The 16,933-nt window shown below is 34.9% G+C and overlaps 2 protein-coding genes across 3 annotated transcripts; one reads left to right on the top strand and one right to left on the bottom strand.

Annotated features, from left to right (window-relative positions):
• Positions 1-1,803: 1,803 nt before the first annotated feature.
• On the top strand, positions 1,804-10,594 carry LOC129447333 (annexin A3). Of its 2 annotated transcripts, none has more exons than XM_073874031.1 (13): positions 1,804-2,057; positions 2,417-2,458; positions 2,659-2,746; positions 3,157-3,251; positions 3,659-3,772; positions 5,231-5,321; positions 5,414-5,493; positions 5,600-5,656; positions 6,855-6,948; positions 7,267-7,366; positions 8,818-8,872; positions 9,032-9,154; positions 10,424-10,594. In XM_073874031.1, exons 2-13 carry the CDS (start codon positions 2,450-2,452, stop codon positions 10,481-10,483), a joined length of 966 nt encoding a protein of 321 aa, XP_073730132.1. In that variant the 5' UTR covers positions 1,804-2,057; positions 2,417-2,449; the 3' UTR covers positions 10,484-10,594. The 2 variants fall into 2 exon arrangements, with proteins under 2 accessions (XP_073730132.1, XP_073730131.1); XM_073874030.1 differs by having other exon boundaries at positions 2,417-2,464.
• A 1,556-nt stretch (positions 10,595-12,150) lies between these two features.
• Positions 12,151-16,069, bottom strand: paqr3b (progestin and adipoQ receptor family member IIIb). The gene is made up of 7 exons (XM_055209026.2): positions 15,910-16,069; positions 15,408-15,608; positions 15,158-15,320; positions 14,686-14,841; positions 14,158-14,355; positions 13,588-13,678; positions 12,151-12,980 (listed from the first exon to the last, which is right to left on the bottom strand). The coding sequence occupies exons 2-7, from the start codon at positions 15,584-15,586 to the stop codon at positions 12,838-12,840; spliced, it is 930 nt and encodes a 309-aa protein (XP_055065001.1). The 5' UTR covers positions 15,587-15,608; positions 15,910-16,069; the 3' UTR covers positions 12,151-12,837.
• Positions 16,070-16,933: the final 864 nt, after the last annotated feature.

The following is a 16,933-nucleotide window of genomic DNA, read 5'->3' as shown; positions in this document are numbered from 1 at the left end:
AAGATTTTTATTTACTTAGTTGTATATTCGTTTGATTATTAATGTAAAGTTTGCTTTTCGTGTCTAAACGCGCGTGTTAAACGCGGTTCAAACCCGCTGTTTTGTTCTTTCAAAAGTGCGTGAGAGGTTGCGCGTCTTTCGTTGCTACGCAATCATGAGTCGCGCTTCTGTGTCTGTGACAGCGAGAACAAGAAATGCGTGATCAGATTTTTCATCTGCACCTCACGTCAATCATATCATTGTCACAATATCATCATGTTGCTTACTATGCAGTTACACATAGAGCAGTAATATTATTTTTATACAGAGATGGTACATAACCAATTCAATACTGTGACTTAAAAAAAATCCAAAATAAATCAAAACAGAAACATTTTTGGTGGCAAAAATGTAGGCTAATAGTTCATAAATGTATTCAGGAATTGAATTTGTTAGTTTAGTGCAAGGTTTAGTAGAAAAAGTTTAAGAGAAGTTTAAGAAAAGATTTACCTACTGTTATTTGGTGGAGAACTTTGAAGCAGTATTTTATCTATTATTCTTTTTTATTTTATATATATTTTATTTATTATATTTTAATAAAGAGTGTTTAAAAAAGTATAAACAAATTGTTAAAAAAATGTATAGTAAGAAACAACCTGCAGTTTAATGTATGCATTTTTCCCTCTTACTGTACCGAAAATTAACCGAACCGTGGCTTCAAAACCAAGGTATGCACCGTACCGTTACACCCCTACCACGTACAGAAATGTGGTGTACTCACAACATAGTAAATGAATTAATAAATGTGGTCATGTTACCTTTAAAAGGTCTTGAATGACTGTTTGGTTGAGAAAAGACAGACAGACAGACAGACAGACAGACAGACAGACAGACAGACAGTCAGTAAACGTTAGAAAAACACACAATATGAATTATTGTTTCACTTACAGAACTGTGGTGTACTCAAAACATAATAAATGAATTAATTTGGTAATGTTACCTTTAAAAGGTCTTGAATGACTATTTGTTTGAGAACAGACAGACAGACAGACAGTTAGTTAACGTTAGTCCTTACTGAGAGAGACAACGCATGAATTAATTTTCCACTTAAGGTTACAGAACTGTGGTGTACTCAATGCACATTAATTAGTCTGAGGCAATATTGCTGTGTCAATGTCGCGTTGTCTCGTCGTATGTCCAATATTACACAAATTACTGTAACCGAGTCAGTATTAAAATGAAGAGTCATGACAAACAGCATGTTTTTAAAGTTTAAAGATGCTTTAAAGAGGAAGGAGTCTGAGGTAATATTGATGTGTCAATGTCATTTCACAAATTCCCTAAAAGGGCGTGTTGCAGGTTAAATTTTTCAATGAATTTGTGCAATTTGCTTGTAAAAAAAATCCATAGAAATTACAGTGTTATTGCAGCTGGGTTGCCGGTACCTTACCGTAGATTTAAATTTATGTTGTTTATGGCAACATTTTGGTCAAAGTTAAATGAACATTAAATTTTGTCTTTACAGAGTAAAACTAAAAAAACAGCATCAAGCAAAACATTCTGGGAAACAAAATCTGAAGCAAAAACAGAAAAAGGTTGATGATGATCTCTGGTTCCCAGAATGCTTTGCACGAGGCTGTTATTGTATAGTTTTATTCTGTAAAGATAAAGACTTGTTAATATTTAAAATTTATTTAACTTTGAACAAACTCTTGCCAGTAAATAACATAAATTTAAATCTACGGTAAGTTACCGGCAACCCCGCTGCAATAACATTGTAATTTCTACAGAATTTTTTTACAGTGTAGACTTGCAAAAAGGTAACTTAGATTTAGTGAGAAATTGTGTCAATATATACAGATTTCACAATGTCTTGTGACAATGATTCCAGACATAAAACGTTTGACAAATATAGCAGAAGTAGATGTTTCCTGTGTTAGTTTTGAGATTACAGATTTACTTCTCCATTACCTGTATAAAAGGACCCTCCACGAATAAAGACTGACTTTCGGATGAGAAGCTTCGTGTGTCATTCTTTGATCGCTGATATCAGTTTTCTCTGCTCTACTGCTTTTTGGGTAAGCTAACCCTTAGGTTGAATTTAACTTCATGCTTTTTTACAGTGTTGAATAAGTTTAATTGTCTATGGGGTGGTTTCCCGGACAGGGATTATCTTAAACCAGGACTAAAACTTTAATTTAATTAAGAAATATAACTAGTTAAAACATGCCTTACTAAAAAAAGGCACTAATGTATTTTAAGATATGTCAGTGTAAGTTGTTTTCAGTTTGGATTACTCTAATCCCTGTCCATGAAACCGCCCTTATATATTTAAATGTTGGCGCTTGATCAAATAATATTTATGCGTAAACGGCAATGTATTAAATTTTTAAAACCTGTAACTTTAAATGACCAATATTTGCATTTCTTGTTACAGGAATAAAACTTAACACAAACATCATCTTCAACAATGTCTTCTGTAAGTGTAGGTCCAGACAAAAAGTCACTTTTATTTCTTTAAGCAATTCAAGATCAAATGTCAATATATTTATTGATATATTGTATTCACATTACATGTTTTACAGTTTTATAGCCCTCAAGTAAAACCTGCAGTCGTCCTGTATTGTATCTTAAAAATGTAAAAATGTCTGCTTGATGTTACGTCCATATTTTGTGTAGTCAACAGCACGTGGCACCATTAAAGAAAAGCCCGTCTTCAATCCAAATGAGGACGCGGCTGCTTTAAGGAAAGCTATAGAGGGCAGTGGTAAGTTCATATTTAAAGGTTTGGTTAGACTGCTGTAAATATTACTGTTCAAACATTACTTGTTCTGTAACAATTCGGCAGTGTGAGTGTTTAAGTATGCGCGTGTGTGTGTACCTGGTAATTATCACGTTGTGGGGACCAATTGTCCCCATAAAGATAGGAATACCAGTATTTTTGTGACATTGTGGGGTCATTTTGAGGTCCCCGTGAGGAAACAAGCTTATAAATCAAACAAAATGATGTTTCTTGAAAATGTGAAGTAGCAGAAAGTTTTCTGTGATGGTTGGGGTTAGGGAATGAGGTAGGAAAGGGGAATAGAACATACAGTTTGTACAGTATAAAATACATTACGTCTATGAAATGTCCCCACAAAACATGGAAACCAGAATGTGTGTGTGTATTTCATTTAGGGACCGATGAGAAAATTATTATTGACATTTTGACTCAAAGAAGCAATGCTGAGCGTCAGCTGATCTGTCAAGCATATGAGGATTCTACAGGGAGGGTAAAACTTTAGTTTTAATTTTAATCTTAAAGTAAATTGTTCAAACTCTGCTGAAAAATGTTAAAATTAACCTAAGGTTGGATGGTTCAGCTGGTCTCCAAATATGGTTTTAGCTGGTAAAGCTTGTTTTTTAAGATGGTTTTAGAGAGCTTTTGGCCCATTTTGGTCAATATTGTTTTAGCTGGACAGGCTGGAAGACCATCTGACCCATCAGCTTTGCCAGGCTGCAAGGACCAGCTCAAAACAGCTACATCCATCTTAAACCAGCTAAGCTACTTAGCCAAGCTGGTTTTAGCCGGTGGGTCAGCTGGTTTTCCAGCCTGAGACCATCTTGACCTGCTAAAAAGTGCCCCAAAAGTTTTTTCAGTAGGTATATGATAAACAACCTTAATGTTTTTGTGTCTCAGACTCTTCGTGGTGATTTGGAAGGGGACACCAGTGGAGATTTTAAAGATATTTTGGTGGCTCTAATAACTCCCCCTGCAAAGTTTGACTGCCACGAATTTAAACGGGCAATACAAGTAAGAACTTTAAAAAAGATCTTAAAAATGCGTCAGTAGCTTTAAACAGTTTATACTTTGGCTGATACTATACACTGAAAAAGAAAATCGTAAAAAATGGTTAAATGACTAACAGCAGCGGTTTCCAAACAAAAAAAAACCATAAAATGAAAGTAAAATTTCTTAATTCTAATAATGTCCATAAAAAATTATTTCACAGATTTATTTCTTTAAAGGTTCTCCAGCCAAATACTGTTATTTTATGGATTTTCACCAGATTATTTTTATCAAACAAGTGACCAATGAAAGAGATATGATTGTCTCCACATTTTACCCACCCACTGCAAGTCATGAACACACCTGCCAGCTGACTGAGGGAATAAAACCAACAACCTCTGGGTTGCGATCAGGTCTTTCTAATAACTAGACCACAATGCTTGGACACCTGAAAGCTTTATTTATAGACTTCTTGATGCCATGTCTTGACATTTTATAACATGTGAGATCATGCGATGAGCACAGTGACACAGTGAGATTCTCACATTATGAGTAATATGCAAGCTCATTTTAAATTCAAAATGTTGAGTTCATGGTAAGAATGCACAATAGGTGTGCCTATAAATACAATTTCTAGGAGGCTTTGAGTTGTCCAAGCATCGTGGCCTAGTGGTTGGAGAGACTTGATCGTATCCCTAAGGTGTTGGTTCAATTCGTACAGTTGACAGGAAAAGACTGAAGTGTTGCACTGATATTTGTGTTTGTGTGTGTTAATTTCTTGCAGTGGATGGATAAAATACACTGTCAAAAAATTCATATAAATTACAATGTTATTGCAGCTGGGTTGCCGGTAATTTACCGTAGATTTAAATTTATGTTATTTACTGGCAAGAGTTTGTTCAAAGTTAAAACATTTTTAAATATTAACAAGTCTTTGTCTTTACAGAATAAAACTATACAATAGCCGCCTCATGCAAAGCATTCTGGGAACCAGAAATCATCATCAAGATTTAGTTTCCCAGAGTGTTTTGCTTGATGCTGTTTTTTTTAGTTTTACTCTGTAAAGACAAGGACTTGTAAATGCTTAATGTTCATTTAACTTTTAACAAAATGTTGTCAGTGAATGACATAGATTTGGATCTGCGGTGGGTTGCCGGCAGCCCAGCTGCAATAACATTGTGGTTTTTACGGAATTTTTTCGCAGTGTATGGAGACAATCTCTTTCATTGGTCACTTGGTGTTTGATCATAGTGATCTGGGAAGATCTGTAAAATAACAGTATTTGGCTGCAGAACTTTTAAAGAAACAATCTGTAAAAGTGTTGTTTTTGGACATTATTGGAATTGGGACATTTTACTTAAATTTTACGGGTTTTGTTTGGAAACCGCTGCTTCCAGTCATTTGATTGTTTTGGGAATATATGGACTTTATCTAAGATAAAAATATGGAAATGGTTGCTAATAGATTGTGTCGTCAACATAGGGTGCTGGTACAGATGAAAGCATTTTGATAGAAATTTTTGCATCACGCTCCAACAATCAGATCAAGGCTATGAGCGACGCATATTTGGCAGGTTTGTATTTCAAAGCTTACTTTACTTTTCTCCCTTAAATGCAGCAGAAAAGTTTATGTAGCACATAACATTACCTCTGATTTATACTACAGAAACCAAAAGGTCTCTAATTGATGACCTTAAATCTGAAGTGTCAGGATACTTTAAAGAAACCCTGGTGCTTCTCGCTAAGGTTCAGTCAAATCGATTGTCCTGCATCATATTTAAATTCATTTATATGAGTTGCAGACATCCCACTTACCAGTTGCTTGATATTTGTTTTCCTGTCTACATTAAAGGGTAAGCGAGATGAGAGTACAAACGTGGATGCAACAAAAGCAAAACAAGATGCCAAGGTAAAGACCCTGTTGCTTTGATCCAAATTTACTTTAATATAACCCAAAGGCCATTTTCTTAGCTAAAAGAATGAAATGCATATCTTTAGTTACAGTAAACATCTATAAAAGACCTACAGTGTTCATGAACCAATTTCTTATATGGTGCTGGTCCAGTAAACACATAGCTCCTTTAAGAAAGCTTTCCCATTGCTGATGAAGATACTGAGTTTATTAACGCTTCTTTTACAAAAATTGTTATGGTCACTTATAGCAATAAATCTACAAAATCATCTGTCTAAACAAAACTGTTTGATGCTTTTCCCGTCTTGATTGTCAACCCCCCATGGCGTCAATATTTGACGCCACTTGACCATGCGTCAACAGTTGACGCCGAGGGTATACCTTTCGCGTCATTTTTTGACGAACTGGGGACTTCAATACTATTAAGTCCGTTGCATTCTCTTTCCTATTTTCTTACCATTTACGCGTCGGTTTAGGGTTAGATTTACATAATGACATCCCTACCCAAACCTAACCCTAACCCCAACGCCAGGTGACAACTGTTTAATTTCGCATACCTAATAGTATTGAAGTCCCCAGTTCGTCAAAAAATGACGCGAAAGGTATACCCTCGGCGTCAACTGTTGACGCATGGTCAAGTGGCGTCAAATATTGATGCCATGGGATGAGGATGTGTTGTGATTGTTTGTATTTATTGCTTTGTTAAAGAAAGCGTATGTGTGCCGGTGTGTAGTGTTTCTTTACAAGGTAACATCGCCATCTACTGGCCTGGCACACATAATACAGTGCATTTAGTTGTTTTTTTGGGGGGGGTTGACAGTGTAAATTTTTCCAAAAGCAAATAGTATTACACTATTGTTATTATGTAAACATAGCCTAAAGTATAAGTTTACTATAATTTCTGAACTGTTTTCTACTTGTGCAATAAAAGTGAATGAGGACTATGAGGGACTAGAAAAAGCACCATAACAATGTAATAATAAAACTTTTTCTGTGTGCTATATATTCCAGATTCTCAAGTAAACAGTAGCTTTGTATGTAGACTGAAAGTAAAGTTGTGGTCACTATTCACACAAATCATAAAATTTCTGGGAAGAATAGAGCAGCTTGAACATTTCCACCTTTTGTGTTTTACAATAACAAAGAGAAACAACTGATAAAAATTTAGCTGCTGAACCATGCCTTTAATACACAGATCTTGTATGAGGCCGGGGAGAAGATATTGGGAACAGATGAAAGCAAATTCATCGACATCCTGTGCAACAGGAGCGTTTCTCAGCTCAGACAAAGTATGATCACTATCCTAATATTATATACACATTTACATATTATATGTCACCCTGCCTATGAAATCCAAGCTAAAGTCTCATAATCTAATCATTTCACTTTTAAAGAGTTTGATTTCACCCATTGATTTCAGTCTTTCACATGATCTTACTCGGTCAGTATTAAAGATATCAAGGTTATATTCACAGAATGTTCTTTACATTATGAGGATGATTTTGTGTAGAAAACAGTAAATCACAAAGAAAAAACTTTAGCTGGGTTTGTACAGACTGGTATGCAATGGCTTCTAAATTTTGAATCGTGTTATGTTGTTTTTATAGCTCTGGTTGAATATAAGACTCTGACTGGAAAGACCCTTCAGGAGAGCATTGAAAGCGAGATGTCTGGAAATCTGAAGGACATTCTTGTGGCTATAGTTAATTAAATCTTTTCCTAAAGTATCACTGTTACTGTTGTTCAGGGCTATGGATTTCAACAAACACCTGACCCCCAAAAATTAACCCTTCTATGATTTTGGGGGTCAATTTGACCCCATTCAAAGTTTAACGTCTGTAAAAACATGTTTGACATCATTTATCTTTGCATTAGATTTTATGACTTTTACTAATTTAATGAGGACAATTTGGTAAACAAACAATTTACATGATGATATTTTTTCAATGTCCTCTACACATTTTGTAGCATCTGTGTTCTTTGGGGTCAATTTGACCCCAGGCCCTTTTAGGTTGTATAAACCATAGGAAATATCACAATTTCACATACTTTTTTTGTTATTTTTGTGTGATATTAAGGTCACTATAACACGCTATAATTTTATAATATTTAAAAATTTAATTCCATTAACAAAACATAATGCTCGTGGTTTACATAGGCAGAGCAAAAATATAAAAGCCTGCACAGAAGCCTACTAAACCGTTTCTCTGTGTGCTCTGTGGGCTCTCTCTTTATGCTCACTCTCTTCAATTGAAAATGGCCCCTTAACAAAGGTTTTCTGTCAATGAGATTTTGTCAGAGCTTTTTGACAGTGAAAGTGACTGAGACAGACGATAATGTTGAGGAGGGCCCTGATTATGAGGAATTCTCCTCAGATAAGAATTACACTCCTAGTGTTGACCCTCCAGCAGACACATTACCTTCCAAAAATGGAAAGTTATTATTGGCCCACTTCCCACCAGGGTAGACTAAAGGCCAAAGTATAATCCATTTTTACATGGCACAATTTTCGCCATCAAAACTCATACTGTACCTGCACTGCCGAATTTTTTAAACTCTGCGTACATATCCGTAGGTCGTGCATGCACCTACAGGAGAATGTAGTATGTAGCCCAAGAGATGCATTGTATTTTGGCGCAATGAGCATCCGTCAAACGTGTACACGTACGAGTCAAATAAACTATACTTTGCTAGGCCCTTTAGGGGCGGTTCATATTTTATCTATTTCAAATCTAGAGGCGCAACAAGCATGCTGAAATAGATTCAGGCGCGTTGGCCAGAATGTTGCGTCAGAAAGCGTGTTGGAAGGAGGAGGAAAGTGTAAAAATTGTAACATTTTTTATCAGATTTTAGGGTAATGGGCAGGTTAAACTGTCGTAACACAACTCCACTCAGACATGAATAACGCTTTTTGTTTTGGTATCATTAACAGATTTGCTATTATATGTCCAAGTGATAAAACCTAATATTTGCACTTGACGAATGATAAAAACACCTTAGAACTACTCAAAAGACCCTAGCAATGATACAGTTACACCCTTATCGCACTAGGAACATGTAACATTTTCTTTAAATAGTCCAGTTTAATGGTATTTATATAGTTTTAAGGATCATTTAATTATTTACATCACTTAACTACTTTTCTGTTCTTTAGTTAAATGTGTGAGGAGTGTGCCAGCGTACCTTGCAGAGTGCCTGTATAAAAGCATGAAGGTAAGACCTGTTTCTCCATTCTCTTCCTCATTTTTGGCACAGTTTTGAAGAATTACCCATACAAGGACAATGCTTAAATGAAATATGATATTATCATAAAAAAGATGCTTGAACTAGTAAGCCAATTTTTACGATTTTTTTTATAAATGTTTTATTCAGGGTCCTGGTACTACCGAATCAACCCTAACTAGAATCATAGTGAGCCGATCAGAAATCGACCTGCAGGACATCAAGGCAGAATATAAGAAAATGTTTGGCTGCTCTTTACAATCTGCCCTTGAGGTAAGTGATGCTTTGAATTGATTGAATTTTCATTCACAACAATGTTAATGTATGTGTGCTGCTGACTGAAAGCAGTATCATTAATTCAGATTGCATATCAGATTTCAGCATTGGAAAAAATATCTAACATGCAAACTTGATAAATGATAATGGCAATATAATAAATAACACTTTGTTTTTTTAAAACATGTTATTTTACCAAAAATGCTCACAATGTCACCCATAGTCATATGACAGCTCTGATTGGAAATATTTCACAGACAAATTTCGTGTGAGCAACATCTTGGTTATGTATGTAACCCTCATTCCCTGAAGGAGGGGAACGGAGACATCATGTCGATGACTGATGTATTATGAACTCACTCAGAAGGACCAATCTACTTCGAGTGTATCTTGAATAATACTGCTATGTAGTATTTGCATCTGCTGACGCTGCCCCGCCGGTTGAGTATAAATGGACAGCAGGTGTGCTGTATCAGTAGCTTTGATAGCAGCACAGCAGTGATACAGCGACTGTGGCGACAGATGTGACGTCTCTGTTTCCGTTCTTCAGGAATCAAGGGTTAAATACATATAACCGAGACATATGACTGCTTAAAAACCTGAAAGGGAAGGTATGCTTTATGCCTCCAAGAGGCAGGGATGACTGGACACAGTGGCATTGCAACCGACCAATCCACTGTCGGGACAGACATATACCCACACAGCGGCCCCACTGTTGAGAGTGGTGAAAAGGGAAGGCTTACAGCCATTTAATGTGTTACATGTTTATTACGGCTAAAAGTAGTGGAATTGCAGTAACAGAATTAATTGTAACGCGTTACTCCCATCACTGTTTTTAACACAACTTGTGTTCTCCCTTTCATTTATTTTAACATGAAATAACACCTTAAATGGCATGACACACAGTTGTGTAAAAAATTAACACATCATATTTTGCAGTGTGTATCAAAGAGTACCAGCCCGTTGACAGCTAGGAACCATTTTTTGACCTTTTTTTTCTGACAGTGTATGTGAAAACTTGTGTCAAGAAACACATATCAACACAAATTTTTTTAGGCATGGACCCATTTACTAACTATTTAGACTATTTCACTTCACTATAAAGTTGTTCTTTGCTTCATGCCTGTCTCTTTATTCTACACAATGTGCTAAACACAGTTCTTTGTTTTTAACAGGTTGCTATACCAGTTAATGGGACAGTTCATGTAATACATGCAACCTACATGTCAGAAGTCACATTAATTTGATCTTTTTTGTGTCTTTTAGTCTGAGACAACAGGAGATTTTCTCAAAACCCTGCTGAAGATCTGCGGTGAAAATGTCTGAGCTAAATGTGCATTTTCATGTTCCTATAACATAAAGGACGTGGCATTGCTCTGGAAGTACCGTAATGTGAAGACATGTCAATGAATGCTTAAAGGCGGAGTCCACGATGTTTGAAAAACGCGTTGGAAATGGAGACGGGCCGACTACCAAAACACACTTATAGCCAATCAAATCAAATCAAATGCCGGGTTGCGCAGTGTGGGGCGGGTCTATCAACAGAAGGTCCAGATTCTATTGGGGTAGGGGCGTGTTTGTTTAGGTGATTTCAAATATCAACATTGGCTTTCAAACATCATGGACTCCGCCTTTAAATGTTTAATTAAACTTGTAGTCAAATAATAATAATAATAAATCAGAAGACCTTAATATTATTTAACTAATCTAATGAATTATCTAAATATTATCTTTTGTATAATCAATCAGAATTTATAATCTAGATTTTACATTTGGCATGAATAATATTTATAATAATAACATAACCTACATTTCGGTTTTTTACAATTTTGATTACAATTTATTTATGCTTACATTGCAAAAATTAACAAATCACAGTGACTGAAGAATAAACTCTGAATATGATGCCTATTTGAGTTTTGAAATAATTTGTCTTTACTGTGTAGTATACCTTTGATCCAGCAGGTGGAAGTGAACTACATTTTAAGGGTAACAAAGTGATCAACAAGAATTAAACTCTATTTAGAGATTTTTATATTTTATTTAAATATGCATTAGGATGAAAACTAAAGCCATATTGATATTTTCTTCCAGCTGCTGATATCTATTAATTGATATGACTCAAAAATGAAACAGATTTTCTTTCATTATTTTGGAATTATTTATATCTAATCCCAACAAAGCAATTCAGATTAAGTGAACTTGCAGATGCTTGTAAAACAGTATAAAGAAGGTTCTTTGCCTCTTTCCCTTAATAAGAGCATTGGACATTTTAACAGCATCTGTGATTTCAGAACATAGGTGTGTATTCAAGAGTGCAAGAAACTAATAATATTTTTGCAGTCACTGAATGTTGATTTTAAGTTGATTTTAAATGTTTGTGTCCATTGATCCAATAACATGTCTAAATAAATAAATAAATGTTTGTGAAATCAAATGTATTGTTGTTTTTATAATGGATTATTAATGAGAAAATCTAGTCATTAGACAGAAAATAATGCACTTTATTAATGCTAATGCTATTCCATACAGTCAGACAAAATGGTCTCAAGGTCTTACGGTGACAGTACCATTTAAAAAGGGTTATCTATTTAGGTATAAATAAGTATACATTTAATACCAATTTCTACCTCTAAAATTAACTCTTTCATTTGCAAAGGTGTGCCACCTCAGTGACAGCTAGGGACATTTTTCTGACAGTGCCGTAACATTTGGATTAACACTTTGAGAGATTTAGCCTCCTTTTGACTAAAGTAAATAATCTAAGACATTTGATGTTATCATCATACAGATTTAAGGCGACACAAGGTCTACATTCACATGCAGAATACATCTACCATTCTGGGCATAAGTATCTTTAAAAGCAAAAGTAGAATAAAAGCATTAAAATTCTATGTACAATAGCCAGACAAACTATATTCATCCAAACAGTATTAAATCATCCTAATACTCATTAGTTTAGGATACACAAGAATTTAACACAGTATACAGAATATAGCAAAAGAAAGCATTTTATTTCAGCATTCAGATTTTCAGACAGTTTATATCATTCCAATATTAAAATAGCACACAAACACTGGAAAATCAAATCTTTTCTGCGGTTTCACTCTGAATACTTGTTCATATTCAATTCAGTGCAAGTATAGTATTATTCCCCCCTTTATTCACATTTAGCACTGCTTACTTGCTCATTTGAATCTTTCTTATGCTCACTATACCTCAAACATCATCCTTTTATTAAAACAAAAAACGTTAAAAAGATAACAAACAGTATTATATACCAAACAATTCAACAACCACAAAACAAAACAGTGATAGTAAATAACAGACATTCCAAAAAGTGAGGTGATATTGTAACAGCATATAGTTTCAAATCCCAAATAATCCCACATATGAAGGGCTCAGTACAAAGCAAAGGACCTCATCGTAACAGATATCCAGCAAAGAAAACACATATGTTTGAATATGTTTGTTCAAGCAGAGGAAATCAATTTCACAAAACAAACGTGATTTCATTGCACGTAACCCTATACGTTGTTCGAAGGCAAATGAGAGGAAAAAATTCAAGTGTGCAACAAGTACAAGCATAATTTAAAATAATGCCACCAACAAAATAACCAAATGCATTTGTTAAACCTTAAACAGCATGATTTTGTAACCGTAGTCATGTGACTTATGTGTTAACCGCTGCTTGTGTAGACTGTGCAGGGCTGATTGTGTCTGTACTTCATGATGTAGATGGCGGTCTGGTGCCACCAGTAGAACATAACCACCACCAGCACATGCCAGAGCTGATGACTGGCACCAAGATAGTTCAACTGACCTGTGAAGACAGGAAATGGATGTGTAAATATTTCAGTGGAAATCAGTGAGATACAATTGTTTATTTTTTAGTCAAATTTATCATGTAATCTAAAATTTGGTTAGGAACATCTGAAGAGCTCAAATGCAACACCTGCAAAGTGCATCTGACATGTTTTCTTGTAAATGAGCATTTTTTTTATCAGACTCTTAATAGATTTTGCCAACAAACTAGTATTTCTGAATGGCCTGAGGTCAGGATTAAGCAGATTGTAAGCGAAAGTATTAGATGAATGTAAAATATGTGCCGAGAGCATAATTGGTTAATATCATCATCTCATTTTTGACAGAGGGTTAGCAGCTTTCGCATCCGAGCTCCTCAATTCTCTTTTAATATTTTGTTATGATATATAAATACAAAAATGTAACTTTACAAATGAGCATGTTTCCACCAAAAGTAGATTTGGGATCTTGGTGCTATTTACCAACTGAACATAATCCATAATATCTATATATCTATATCTATATCTATATCTATATCTATATCTATATATATATATATATAGATAAGACATTTTATGTGAACAGTTAATAATACATACAATTAATACAGTATTAAAGTATAAAACCTGGGAAGTAGCGTTCTGGGATTTTACTGATGTAGAAAAGAAACGCAGAGGCAGCAATCAGATACATAACCATGACTCGAGGTAAAAACACCTGCAAAGATAGAGAATATAACATGACGGGATGAGTTAACATCTGTAAGTTTGAGGTTTCAATTTTGATTGCAACCTTTTGATGTCATGTACTGTAATGTAAACAAAATGACACTATGACATTTGTACCGTTTTCAATTTCACATTCATATAGCCAATCCCATTGTTAATCTATTATGCCTTAAATGTGTTTATAGTTGAAGTACCCTTTAAGAAGTACCAAATAAGAATTTTTTTTGGTATATTACGTACAAAATTATTGTGTGTAAATAGTACATTTACAAAGTGTACTTAAATAAAATCACTTTAAATATACTATTTTCATTCAAAAACATTTTAAGTCATTATTATGTGTGTTCCCTGGGAATCAAACCCACAATTTTTGTGTTGCTAACACAATACTTTACCAATTGAGCCACAGGAACCATTGCACTCAGTTATATCATATATGCTACATGGTCCAACAACTAAAATGCTCACGTGTACAATATCTGCATTAAATCCTCCATTGAGCCAGACCCAATGACAGGCGGGGATGATGCCGTAACCGGCCACCGAGCAGAACATGGCAGAGCGCAGTTTCTTCCACTTTTGTGTGAGGTAATGTGGATGTATTTGAGCTGCAAACACCGCCAAGATCAAAGCCAGTACCGTCAGCAGATACACCTGCCTCCAAAACTGAGACAAATAATAAGAGGTGTCATTATGACCATATGCAACATATGAAAAATATTAGTTACTTGTGATATATGCATGCATTGAATACAGAGTTTTAATGAATAGTTCAACCAAAACCTATGGGTAAGTAAATAACGAAAATAATAATTTTCATTTTTGGGTGCACAACCTAATCTAACACTAAGCTCCAACATAACCCTGAATTTTAAAGTCTAAAGAGTTTGGATGTTTCTTTGATATCTATATAAAACAATAAAATTAATTTCATGTATTTTGATTACGATTGCAAAAACCCTCCTTTGAGGCCCACATAACTGAGACATATCATACACTGTTGCAGTAGAAGGCATAGAAGACTCCAGGCACATAACATCCCAAAATTCCCACAGATATTCCAGCATAATCCAGGGCAAGCCAGCGGCGACACGTTTTCTCGGAGCGGTGGCAACAAAACAAGTGGTAGCCCACAGAGCACAACATGCACACCTAAATACAGAGAAATTAAATAGTCCAGAGGTGAGACAGACAAAGCATACCAATTTTTAATAATATACACATTTCTCTATAAATGTTTGTCAATATTTATACATTGTTTAGGAAGGAATGTGTAATTTTGAATGTATACTCAATGTTTTCAAACTGCAATGTATTCTTACATCTGCAAATAAAATGCATTATTTTGGCAGCCACCTGTCCAGTTAAAAGCAGCAAATGTGATATAAGTCACTATTGTAAAGCATCTACTAAGCACATAAATGCAAATAAGAAATACATAATTTAGCCCTATAGTTATGTATATTACCTGAAAGCAAAAGAGTCCTATTGAATAAATGACATAGTCCTCTCGTGACGCCCCTGCAGATGGAAGAACCGTTGCCATGTCATTCACCCCCAACAAAAAGAACAAGAGGAACCCAAGCAGATGACTCCAGATGTTCACAGTCTCATTTGAAAGAATAAATATGCTGCAATGTGCAAAAAAATAGTTAGAAGTTAAGCAGTGTTTGATGGCTACAAGATCAAAATGAAACACTGAAAGAAAACTAGTCCACCTTTTAAGGCACAGCTTTGAAGGCAGGTGTGCTCTGTACCCATCTGTGATGTATGGATTCTCTTTGAGAAACACTGGGATCTGCTCATAAGTGTACAGTCGGATCCCTCGTGGCACCAGCACGGGCCAGTACTGATAGCCGCCCAGCTCAATGTAATGAGTGCTCTTGAGAATACTCATCTTGGCATCTCAGGTTAAGTGGCTGCAGAAAAGTAAAACAAAAAATGCGGAAAAAAACATTGCTGACAGCAGGGTTTTGAGAAGTGAAACAAACACAAACTTCCTTACAAGAACATTTACTGAAATCTGGAGTTAATAAATCAAAATATGAAGTTATGTTAAGGCTTAGAAAACATACAGTCATTTCTGATGGTTCGTATAAGTTATGTTTTGTCTATACTGTAGCTCACTGTTATGATGAGGAGCTAGTGAAACACGTCGCTTTATGATCAGTTTAAGATTTAAATCCATTATCCCTCAATGTAAAAAAGCAAAGCTCTCACCTCAGGATTTAGATCAACCGTCTGTCCCATTCAGCATTATATATTCACATTTCAGCTTAAAAACAACATAAGGACGTCATGTTGATGGCTAGTGGTTAGCCGTCGAGCTAAAGGCTACGGCAGATGAATGGGTGACGTCAAAATCCCGCGACCAAAAAACAAAACAAAAAACGCGCGGATCTGTCAAAATGTACTTCATTTAATATGCAACACTGAAAATCAATTTTATACATGATAAATAATTTATAGATATATTTATTCGAATATTTATACATATTTGGGATGGGTGTAGAGAAAACTGATTGGTTAGTTTTTTTTATTTGCAGCTCCGTCTGTCAGCGCAATGAAGCGTCTGTTACGTAACACAGTGACAGCACAGGCTAGACTTTATAAACATTAACGTTAATTCTGAAATTAAAATAAACAACATAATAATAATAATAATAATAATAATAATAATAATAATAAATAGTACTCAAACACTTTGGATTCGAATGGGAGGACGAGAGTAAAGTTAATTTAGGTAGACAAGGTTTATAATTTATTAATTAATAATTTGGCGAATTTATATGTGTGTTTACGCGCTTTGTCTACGTATTTAGCGGCGTGACTCGTGCGTAAATTACACTGAGATTAAATCCTGCAGGCCGCCTTTCTTTTGTACATTACGTTAATACTGCTTTCATTATTTTGGTCCAATACAGATTTTGCTACTTATTATTATTATTATTACATACATCATTCTATAAGGAAATAATTTCAAATACCTTCATGTACTTAATTTCCGGACAAGATTCCTAGACTTTGTTCATAAAATAGTTTTGGATGGAGTACTACTTATTACATTATCCAAATAAAAAAAGTAATCTCTGCAACTTCATATTCCATAAAAACTTCTGTTGTTCTTTGCTTTTTGTGTTTTCTTTGTTTCTATTTCACGTAAAGCTGCTTTGGAATGACGTACAATTGTTAAAAGCGCTATAGCCTATAAATAAAATTGAACATTTGGTAGATGCTCCAATAT

The sequence above is a fragment of the Misgurnus anguillicaudatus genome, chromosome 12 (genome assembly GCF_027580225.2).
Source record: "Misgurnus anguillicaudatus chromosome 12, ASM2758022v2, whole genome shotgun sequence".
In the NCBI taxonomy this organism is placed as follows: Eukaryota; Metazoa; Chordata; class Actinopteri; order Cypriniformes; family Cobitidae; genus Misgurnus; species Misgurnus anguillicaudatus.
Note: the sequence above shows the minus strand (reverse complement) of the source record. Positions and strands in the feature narration are given on the sequence as shown.

What these genes read in the sequence shown, in the direction of transcription:
- LOC129447333 (XM_073874030.1), top strand. An exon ending in GAAAGCTATAGAGGGCAGTG is followed by an intron (nt 2,747 to 3,156) that starts GTAAGTTCATAT and finishes TATTTCATTTAG; the next exon opens with GGACCGATGAGAAAATTATT. An exon ending in GAGCGACGCATATTTGGCAG is followed by an intron (nt 5,322 to 5,413) that starts GTTTGTATTTCA and finishes TTTATACTACAG; the next exon opens with AAACCAAAAGGTCTCTAATT.
- paqr3b (XM_055209026.2), bottom strand. Translation starts at nt 15,586, where the DNA reads ATGAGTATTCTCAAGAGCACTCATTACATTGAGCTGGGCGGCTATCAG. An exon ending in TAGGACTCTTTTGCTTTCAG is followed by an intron (nt 14,842 to 15,157) that starts GTAATATACATA and finishes CTCTGTATTTAG; the next exon opens with GTGTGCATGTTGTGCTCTGT. An exon ending in CCCAGAACGCTACTTCCCAG is followed by an intron (nt 12,981 to 13,587) that starts GTTTTATACTTT and finishes CTGTCTTCACAG; the next exon opens with GTCAGTTGAACTATCTTGGT.